At 62.2% G+C, this 10,435-nt stretch overlaps 1 protein-coding gene across 1 annotated transcript; it reads left to right on the forward strand.

Annotated features, from left to right (window-relative positions):
• The first annotated feature begins 3,355 nt into the window (after nt 1-3,355).
• LRRC75B (leucine rich repeat containing 75B) lies at nt 3,356-10,192 on the forward strand. The gene is made up of 4 exons (XM_079942483.1): nt 3,356-3,567; nt 6,055-6,183; nt 7,742-7,857; nt 9,210-10,192. Exons 1-4 carry the CDS (start codon nt 3,391-3,393, stop codon nt 9,733-9,735), a joined length of 948 nt encoding a protein of 315 aa, XP_079798609.1. The 5' UTR covers nt 3,356-3,390; the 3' UTR covers nt 9,736-10,192.
• The last annotated feature ends 243 nt before the right edge of the window (nt 10,193-10,435 follow it).

The following is a 10,435-nucleotide window of genomic DNA, read 5'->3' on the forward strand; positions in this document are numbered from 1 at the left end:
CTCTGTCTCCTGGTCTGATTCTTCCTCGGCTCCCGCAGTGTCTGGGACCCCCATCACAGCTCCCCACCTCTGCTGTTCCTTTAACCTCCTGCGTCTTTGTCTCTGAAGTATCCACAGGGCCCAGTGATCATCACTAAATGTAAATATAATGGCTGTCAGGTGGCTGGGTGGATTCGGCATGAAGCCACGGAAGATTGATTAGAGCCTACGCATGCCACGTGCGTGTGTGCTGGACGCTTTCCTCGCTGCGTCTAATCCTACACCTTTGCCAGATGGGCATTCTATTTTCCCCATTTTACAGAGGAGGAAACAGTTTTGCAGAAGCTACTGTAGTGGGCCGAATAGTTTCCCCCCAAATCCACATCCGCCTGGGAGCTCTGAATGGGACCCTATTTGGAAATAGAGTCTCTGTAGAAGTCATTAGTTAAGATGAGATCATCCTGGGTTAAGGTAGGCTCTAAATTCAATAAGGTAGGCTTCCTGTAAGAAGGGAGACACACAGACACAGTGAAGGAGGCCTTGTGGCCATGGAGGCAGAGATTGCAGTGAAGCAGCTACGAGCCAAGGAAGGCCGAGAACTGCCGGCCATCGCCAGAAGCTGGCAACGGGCAAAGAGAGACGATTCCCGAGCACCTTCAGAGAGCACAGCCCTGCCAACACCTTGATTTCAGACTTCTGGCCTCCAGAACTGGGAGAGAATACATTTCTGTCGTTTTAAGCCATTACCAAGTTTGTGGTAATTTGTTATGACAGCCACAGAAAACTAGTACCACTAACTACCTTGTCCGTGTTTATACACCCCAAAAGGGGGCAGGTCCAGGGGATTAGGAGCTGGGGCCTGAGCCTACACCTGTGACCCCCGTGGTGACTCCTAGCCCTGCAGGAAGCTCACAACCTATTCCTTAGAGCCAGATCCAGGGGAAACTGTCTCCATAGACTGTCTGTCTGCTTCCTTCCTCCTAGTGAGTTCCGAATCCATCCTGCATCCTTCTTTGCAGTGGCTGCCAGGAGGCTCAGTGACACCTGGCTCCTTGCTGAGGTACCATCAGCCCTGGGCTTCCCTGCCTCCTCCTGGGCTTGAAATATCCCACTGGGTGGGTAGGGAAGACGCCCGAAGGTGGGACAGGTCCAGCTGCAGCGCCAGCAACAGCCCTCCACCCAACCTGCTGGGTCATCAGGACCCTGCTTCCCTGTCATTCCACCTGGGCCACCAGCTGTCGGTGCTACTTGTCTCCTGGAAGTTCCCACTTGGGGCCCAAGATGCCCCCAGCAGGGCCTGGGTTCCGTCCACTTGACTCTCTGGCTCCCAGGGGTGGTAAGGCTGCCCAGAGAACCCCTGAACCTCCACATCAGCCCTGGGGGCTGAGAGGGCAACACCACAGCCCTCCACCCACGGGGTCTCCCCAAACACAGCTCAGCGGCCCAGGGCAACTCCAGGCAGAGGGGCCAGCAGGCTTTCGTTAAGCATACATGGAGGCCGGCCAGTGGGGGGACAATGCTACCATTCCCGAGGGCACAGCTCTGTCTCTGGGGTCCCCTGTCCCAGTCAGGTTAGGCCAGAAAGAGTCAACCTCGCCACCCCTCACAGGAGGCTGAGGGAGGCCCAGGCAGGGATTTCGGCCCAGATGCCACCCCCCCTCCTTTCCTGGAAAATGTTCTCCAGGAATCTCTCAGCCAAGGACACAGAGGGTGGGGCGGGGTTGAGGGGTGGGGCTGGGGAGCAGTTCTCCACTTTCCATGGGATTCCAAGCTCTGGGCATACTCCCTCTGCCGCTGCCTGACGGCCCCCCTTCATGACATCCAGGCTCAGCCCTCCCTTGCCTTCCCCCCCGCCCCCACCCCACCCCCTCCCCCAACCTCGGCCTTCTCGCTTTTGAGGGGACAATGTCCAGACCTGGCTCAGCCTCTGGAAGGATATGGTCACGATCTGGGAATCATCCCAGCTCTGGCTCCAGCCCTGAGATTGGGGTGGGGGAGGTCTTACCAGCCTGCCAGCTCTGGGTAGGGGTCTGCGAGGCCCCTGGGGCAATGGGGCTGCTGCTGAAGTCTCTGGCCCAGTTTAGTGAGAGCAGCACCTTGGCCCTGGAGGAAGGCAGGCCGGGCAGTCATGCAGGTTTGCCAGGGAGGAAACCTGTGGTGCCAAGGTGGCCCCAGGACAAAGCTGGCTACATAGCAGCGAAGGGAGGTGTCTGGGTCCAGTCGCAGATGGCAGGAAAGAAGGGGCTCCGGGATAGGAAGGCCCCAGGAACAGGCCCAATGGGGGCACCCAAGCAGGCAACGACAAGGGCTGGGGTTCAGTGGGTGGTCAGACCCTCTGCCTTGTCTCAGGGGCTCAGCCCCAGGGCACCACAGAGCCCAGCACTCTGTCTTGGACAGTCTTGGGGGGGGGCAATTCTTAACTCAGAAGAAGGAGCCTAACTCTGCCCTCACTTACTACAGGCCCTCGGACAGCCTCTCCTCCCCCTATCGCTGTCCATGCTCAACCCCCGGCACCCGTGCCCAGCTACACTGTCCTCCCAGGCTGGACACACCCTCCTTGCTGTGGAGGTCAGGGTCTGGAGCCTAGTGCCCCAAATGCCCCCTACCCTGGGAATGTGAGGGGCCCAGAGCTGGGTGGGGGGTGCTATAAGGGGCAGCAAGCCTCCAATAAAGACCTCTCCAGCTAGGGGCTCCTGGCTCAAACTTGGTCCCCGGAGTAGCCAGCCCCCACCCCACACACTTTCCCCACTTCTGTCACGGGGAAGACTGAAGCAGGGGCAGGTGCGGCTGGCCTGCTGCCAGCCTGCCCAGAGCCAGGCTGAGATGGTTAACCAGCATCCCCCATCCCATTTATCTCCCAGGTGTCTGGCAGAGGAGGCCGGCCTGCCCAAGTCTGCCCCCAGCCAAGCAGGGAGGGGTGATAAACATTTGTCAACTCAGAAGTGTCCACGCAAGGCGGACAGGTCAGATGCTACAATTGCTCGCTGCGGCTGGGGCGGGGAAGATTCTGAAAGCAGGCGCTGGCACTGTCTAAAGCTGGCAAACGGCAGCGGAACCCCCACCCATCCCGCCCTGACTGCAAGTCCAGTGCTCTTTGCCCCGCCAAAGCGACTGTTCCACAATCAGCACGGAGGCTCGGAGCCTTTAAAGGCGCCGAGCGCCACCTCGTCCCGGCAGCTCCAGTTCCTGGCGACAGGGCTCGAGCCAGGTCTAGCGCGGGCGAGGGCCTCCTCCAGCGACACCCCCAAACCGGGTGTGGGAGCTCCGGGGCCCCCAGCAAGAACCCTCTTCCCTTCCGAGGCGCGCAGCCTTGGATCCCGCGCTCCCCGCCCGGAGCATCCCGGGCGGGGCCAGGGGCGGGGCGCAAGCGGCCCTGCCTCCCGCCGGCTCGGCGCCCGCCGCGCGGCAGCCATGGGGGCGCGGCTGGGCCGGCGGCCCGGTCCCGAAGCGGGCTCGGAGGCTGGGGCGGCGGCGGGGTGCGGGCCGGCGCCCTATGAGCGCCGGGTGCGCTGGCTCCGCGAGATCCAGTCGACGCTCCGCGAGCGGCGGCCGGAGCGCGCCCGGCAGCTGCTGCGCCTCCTGCGCCAGGTGAGAGAAGCAGCCAAGCAGCCGGCCGGCCGGCCGGGGCTGGAGGCCGAGGAGGGGCCGGGAGGAGATGCGGAGCCGGCCTCGGGCGCGCGGGCCGGGCGGGTTCCGAGGGGAGGGGACGACTGGCCTCAGCGGTGGGGGTCTTGTCTGGGCCGGAGGGCGAGGGAGGGAAGGCAGTCAGCTAGAGTTGTGGGGTCGGGGGGACTGTGAGTGTGGAGGGGGTCCCATGACTGTACGCGTCTCTGGGGTTTGAGGGTGCTCCCAAGCCTGGAGCTAAGAGTCCACATTCAGGCCCTTAGAAGAAAGGAGGGCGGCTGGGAAGAGGGCAGGTGGGGGTGAATCATCTTGTATTGAGGGGCAATGGGAAGAGGATGGTTCCCCCCTCCAGGGTGAAGGGAGGCGCTGCACTGGACCCCGAAGCAAGGACCTGGGGAAGCGACAGCCCAGCTGGTCAGTGGGTGCAACCTCTCCACGTCAGCTCAGACAAAGCCACAGCACACAATGCCCATCCTCCTAACGGGCAGCTCTCGCCCACTGAGTACACACACCTGGCATCTGTTCATCACAACATCACATCACGACGGGTGGGGGCTCTGGTTCCACATACACCAGGTACCTGAGTCCCATATCCCTAGCCCTGGGTTGCCTTAAGAGACATGGGTTCTGATCCCAGCATCACCACTGAGCAAGCCACTCCTCTCTCTGCCCACATCCCTATACCCTGCAGCAGCTGCCACCACAATCGGCCCCGTCCTGTAAGCCGAAATCAGCTGTGCCGGTGGTCTTTGACCTGCAGGTGGATGATTGGGAAACTGAGGCTTGGAGAAAAGCAGTGAGCCTAGGGCCACAGAGCAAACTGGGGGCCAGCCAAGGCCAGAGCTCACCCTCCAGTCTCCCAGCTCTGCTCCTCCTGCTGCACTGGGTTTCCTTTCTCTGGGCTCAGCAGGCTGGAAAGGTGGGGCTGGCCCTTTAAGAGGAGCTGTCCACATCAGCAGAAGGCAGGCTTTGGTCTGGGACCCTGACTGGGTCAGCCCAGGCTCACCAGCCATCCTTCCCTTCTACTGGATCCTCCCTAGCTGTCATCTCCAACTTGAGCCGTGTTTAAAATGCAAACAACAGAGCAGCATAAATCAGCGAGAGACTATTCAGAGGCACGATCTCTGTCCGGCATGGCATCTGCAGCCCAAGGCACCAGCTGGAAATTTTAGCTGGGGAACGAGCTAGGTTGCCCACTGGTGTCCCGAAGGTTGGAATTTGAGGCCCGCCTGTCCTGCCCCATAACCTTCAGGGACTCTGCAGTTATGGACCTTGGTCATTCTGGCCTGGCCTGGCCTCCTGTGCCCTGGGCTTATACACAGAACATGTTACACTCTGGCTTGGGGAGGGTCCACATGGGGTCTCGAGGCCCCTCCTGGCTGTGCCTGTCTCGTCAGCTTGTCGGCATATCCTCTAAACGGACCCCGAAAAGGCACCACACCAGGCCTATGGGAATAACAGGAGGAAGAGGCCAAGGGGTGAAGGCAGGAAGGCCAGGGCAGGCCAGGGACCTGATGATGGGATCTGTGTGAGGGGTGGGAGGATTGGAGGCTGGACAGGAAGGCTGGTGGGCGAGAGAGGGTGTGAAGGCCAGGCCACAGGGAGTTCTGAGACTGCAGGCTGTGTGCGAGTCTCTGCCATCATACAACCTTGAGAGCATTTGGTTTCCACTGAAGGGGTTAGGGGTCAAGCGTGTGTTTCATAGAGCTGGCTCTGGCAGCATTAGGGTGGACTGGAAGGGTATCAGGAGGCTGGGAGCCCCGGGAGGAGGCTGTGAGGGGATGAGGCCTGAAGCTCCTTGAGCAGTGGGCTTGGGGTGGGGAGAGCTGGGCAGAGGAGGGATGAGGGAAGAGTGCGGGGTGATTCCTGGGCTCTGGCCCAAGTGCCTGGGAAGATGGGATGGCGGCACTTTACTGAGCTGGGGCACAGGAGGCGAGACACACCCAGTCTGAGTTGCCTTTGGGTCGTATGAGCTGAGAGAGAGAGAGTTCCACCCTGACAAGAAGGGTCTGGACCCGTCAGCAAAGAGGTGGCGGCCATAGCTCAGGAGAGCTCGGGGATAGGTGGATAGAGGCAGGGGCCCCAAAGGGAATGAGGAGGGCAGGGGCATTTGGGGATCATCAAGGAGCCCCCAGAGAATACCCCAGACAAGCCCAATCCCAGAGGAGCCAGGGGGTCTCAGCAGAACGTTTCACCTCCAGGGAACCAGTCTAAGGGTTCCTGGACCCACTTACCACCTCCCTGAGGCCCCTGATGCACCGACCCTCTGCTCATCCAAAGGGTCCACCTGCCCCGGACAGTTTGCTCATCGCCATTGTGTGGAGGGCTCCAGCAAGCCTCAGAGGGGAAATGGAGAGAGGGGAACAGATGTGAGAGCCTCTGGCTGACTGGGATGGGGGCTAGGGGAGGGAGGCCTCGACCCCTGGCTCATTCCACTCTCACTACCTGCAGGACCTAGGCCTCGAGGGGACCCTCCTCACAGACATCCTCTACAGGAATGTGGCCTTCCTCAATCTGGTGGACCCCATCTCCCACGACCTGCTTGTGAACCTGGCCCGGGACCTGCAGTGCCCCAAGTCGGTGAGGCACGGGCCCCAGGCTGGGTAGTGTGGTTGACAGACCAGAAGAGCCCAGAGCTGGGAGCTAGGATCTGGGCCCTCACCTGGTCTGCTGCGTGGCCTTAGGCGGGTCACTGTCCCTCTCTGGGACCTGATGCCAGTTTCAGTGTATGAGGCTGGCCAGCAGCTGGAGCACATGGGAACTCTGCTTTCCCAGCCCTGGAAAGTCATCTGTTGGGTAGACCCGTTTCCTCTTTTCTTTTTTTGGCCCTGCAGCACGGCATCCAGTATTTTAGTTCCCCAACCAGGAATTAAACCTGTGCCCCCTGCAGTGGAAGCACGGAGCCCTAACCACTGGACCGCCAGGGAATTCCCTAGACCCGTTTCCTGAATTTCAGCACTGTGCGCCAGGCCCTGGGACCCAGGCAGGTAGTCGTATGAGGACCCTTCGGGATACAGGACATTCTGACAAATCCATTGATGGAACCAGGCTCCCAGCCCCTGAGTCCCAGAGCCAGAAGAGAGCTCCCTTGGCTGGAACCCCTGTCCACATGTTCCCACTGCGTCCCACAGCAACTCAGCCACAAGCACATCCCTCCTCGTGTTGAGCTGGCACCTGCCACCTGCAGCCTCAACTCCCTTCCTGCCACCGCGTCTGCCCAGAACACCTGTCCCCACCTGCTATGTCGGCACCTGCGGACGTCCTGCCATAAGCATGGAAGGTGCCGCACTCCTGACACAGCCTGTGGCCAGCCCCCGCCCCCGGCCCTTTGTCACAGTGAGCCCCCGAGTGAAACAGGAATGCCCACTCTGGGCTCTGCCAGCTCTGAACTGCCACGTCCAGGCGCGCTTGTCACTGAAGGGTCTGTGAGGCTAGCCTAGAGCCATCGCGGTGACCCCTGGGCCTTGCTGCCACTGTGGTGCCCGCTGTTAACAGAGGGACTGGGTAAAAGAATGTGCTGGGTGGTGGAGCGTGCTTGGTGCCAGCCTGTGGAAAGCAGTCCACCCCACATCCTGCCTGAGCTGGGCCTCTGCAAGGGTCCACTTGGGAGCCAGAGAGAGCCAGGTGGTGGTGCTGGAAAATGGTAACCCTCCCTGCTGGCAGCCCAGACCCAGGCCCCACGGGTGCGGTCTCGCTTGGAGAGTGAGAGGAAGAAGAGCGTGCTGACCTGGCTTGTTCCTATTCCCTGGGGGTGGCGTCAGTGGAGCAGGGCTCCCTGGAGAGGCCTGGTCCTGCCTCCCCCTGTGGTGAGTCCCAGGGGGGCACCGAGGGTAGACAGGGAGCCAGTGGCTGATAGCCCGAGACTCTGGCCCAGGGCCTGAGGACAGGGAACAAGGGCCCATTGTCTGGGCTTCCTCCCGCCGGGCACCACGGGCCTCGGACCAGCCTGTCCAGCTCCCAGTGGGCAGCCTCCCCTGGCTCTGTGCCAGGCCACGGGGCAGGGGGGCGGGGGTGGAGGGGAAAACCAGTGGGCGGCTCAGTGATCCGTGATGAATGCCTGTGCGCATGCACACACTTGGGTCCCCAAGGCCCGGGGGCTCACAGGGCTCCGCCTCCCCTGACAGCGCTGCCCCCGCAGGACTATGAGCTCTGGGAGTCCTCGGACAAGACCTGCCGGCAGCTCATCTACCACCTCACCCCTCACTCCAAGCGGCAGCAGGGGTCCAGCCTGCCCCGAAGGAAGACCCAGAGCTGGTAAGGGAGCCCAGACACAGCCCAGCCGCCTGGCCCCTGGGGGGGGTCCCTTCCCAGGCCTCTGTCAACAAGAGCTGGGGCCTGAAATCCCACCCTGCAGGCCCTCACCCTTGGCTGCATCACTGCCCGTCACTGGCCGGTGGCAATGCAGGCGGATGCTCCCCAAGGCCAGCTCCTCTCCGTGTGACTGCCTCCTGCCATCTGCCTGTCCCTCAACGCCCCGCCTATCACAGGGCCTGGCCCCCCTGGGGGCCTCAGCTGGAGTCAGCAGAGTCCCCAGGACAGGCTGGGAGGGAGGTGGAGTCTGGGTCATGATTCCCATTTTCCAGGGAAGGAAACTGAGGCCAGGGGAGGCAGAGTGTCTCGCCCAAGGCCACACTGCCCTGCTTCCTGAAGCCCTCTGGGGACTCTTTGCCAGGCTGCCTGAAGCTGAGGCCTCCAAGGCCAGCCCAGCAGCTCACTCTGCAACGGGGTCCCCCTTAGTCACTCCATCACAACCTCGTGGCCACAGACTCAGCCTGGGAACAGGCCACTGGCACCTGGGCCCTGGTGCTCTCCCCTGCTTGCCCCCCAGCCTCCTGCCCCCTCCCTCAGGCCTGGTGGCCCATGCTGAGCCTGGAGCCCATGGGGTTGTTCCCTGCCTTGGCAGGTGAGGGCCCTGGAGGTGTTCCCACTGCTGTCAGTCCCCAGGCAGGCCCATGTTCAAATGACAGGAGAGAACTAGAGGGGGTTCTGGGGGCAGTGGGGGACCCTCCTCAGTCTCTAAACCTCCCTTCCAGCTTAGGACACAGGGAGCCCTCCCCTAGGGCAGATCCCACCCACATCCCCCAACATGGCCCTCTTGCTTACCCTGGGCCTGTTCCCACATCTGTCCTTATTCCAAAAGGGTCAACCTTAGAGGAGGCACGTGAAAAAAAAGCATGGGCTGAGGGGTCAGAACACCACGATTTGGAGACCTGGCTCCCCCTTAGTGGTGTGTGACCGTGGAAGGGTCACGTCACCCCTCCAAGCACCCATTTGCTCCTCTGCAGAATAGGATAATCATTCCCACCCCACTGAGTTGGCATAAAAATAAGAGACAACAGATGTAGCAGGTGTGGTGATGCAAGCACACAGAGGGTTTTTATAACGGCTCATGGAGCCTTAACGCAAGTGCATCTAATCCTCACAGCCAGGTCGCCTCTTAACCAAAGGGGACTAAGGCTCAGAGCGATTCAGAGCATTGCCCATGGCTACTCATCTAGGAAGTGGCCATCTGCAGGGCCTGGGCCTTGCTGCCCTGACAGAGGGGTCACTGTCTGAGGCAGGTGGGGCCCTTGCTCAGTCCCTCCCCACCCGCGACCCTCCCGCAGCCTCAAGAGCAACCTCCAGAAGACTCTGCCGGCGGGGGAGACCGTGAACCTATCGGGGATACCACTGTCGGTGCGGGACGTGCAGCATATCATGCGCTACCTGGGCAGCCAGGGCGCCAGGCTGGCAGTGCTGGACCTGAGCTTCACGGGGCTGAGTGATGAGCTGCTGCACCGGCTGCTGCCCAGCCTCTGGACGCTGCCCTGCCTCACCCAGCTTCTGCTCAATGGCAACCGGCTGACGCGGGCTGCCGCCCGTGAGCTCACTGAGGCCATCAAGGACACCACCAAGTTCCCGGTGCTGGCCTGGGTGGACCTGGGCAACAACGTGGATGTGGCCTCCCTGCCCCAGCCCCTGCTGGTTGGCCTGCGCCGGCGGCTAAGCCAGCGCACCTCACTGCCCACCATCTACGAGAGCCTGGACCCAGAGCCTGAGGGTGGCATGGCCGGGGCCACGGCCCTTGCCTCCACCTGGGGCTCTGCAGCTGCCGGGCCAGGGCCCGAGCCCCAGGCCTGCTGCACCAGGTGACCCGCCACCCGCCCTGGCTCCTGCTTCCTGACTGGCAACGCACCCGAGCACGTGGGAGGGGGTGATGGAGGCGGAGTTACCCCACAGGACCCGGATCCAGTGCGCAGAGGAGGATGGGCTCACTGGAGACTGGATGGTCGGTCCAGGCTGGAGTCTCAGCCTTCCCTCAGCAGGAGGGGCCCGGCACCTACTGTGCAGACCCCACAATAAAGGCCGATGCCACCTCCACCTCAGCCTTTCTGCATTGTGGGCCTCAGGGCCACTGAGCACCAGCCCTGTGGCTGGGTTTGGGAGAAGGGGTGGCTGGGACTCAGGGGCCCTGCCTGCCCAAAAGGGAGGGGCCAAGCTCACACTGGTCTCCCCTGGGTGCTCCCTGGGCAGGGTTCCCACGGAAACCAAAGAAGGGGGGAGGGTCCGTCTGTGGTCGGGGAGTTAGAGGAAGCCTCCAGAGACCTGGCACTCACGTCTGGGCGGTGCTTGGGCACTTTGAGGAAGGAGCTGGGGAGGAGCAGGTTGGGAGCCCAGAGAGGAGCGCAGGCTGCTGACCTCCCCACCAGGGCCCCCTGGGCTGGGCACGAGACTGTGCCGACAGGGGGCAAGGCTCATTTCCCACAGGGCACAGCACTGCCCACCAGCCCTGGTACCCACCCCCCAGGCCTCCTGTACTTGGCGAGTGGGCAACTCCATGGGGTTGGGGAGG

The sequence above is a fragment of the Stenella coeruleoalba genome, assembly GCF_951394435.1.
Source record: "Stenella coeruleoalba genome assembly, chromosome: 14".
NCBI classification, from domain to species: domain Eukaryota; kingdom Metazoa; phylum Chordata; class Mammalia; order Artiodactyla; family Delphinidae; genus Stenella; species Stenella coeruleoalba.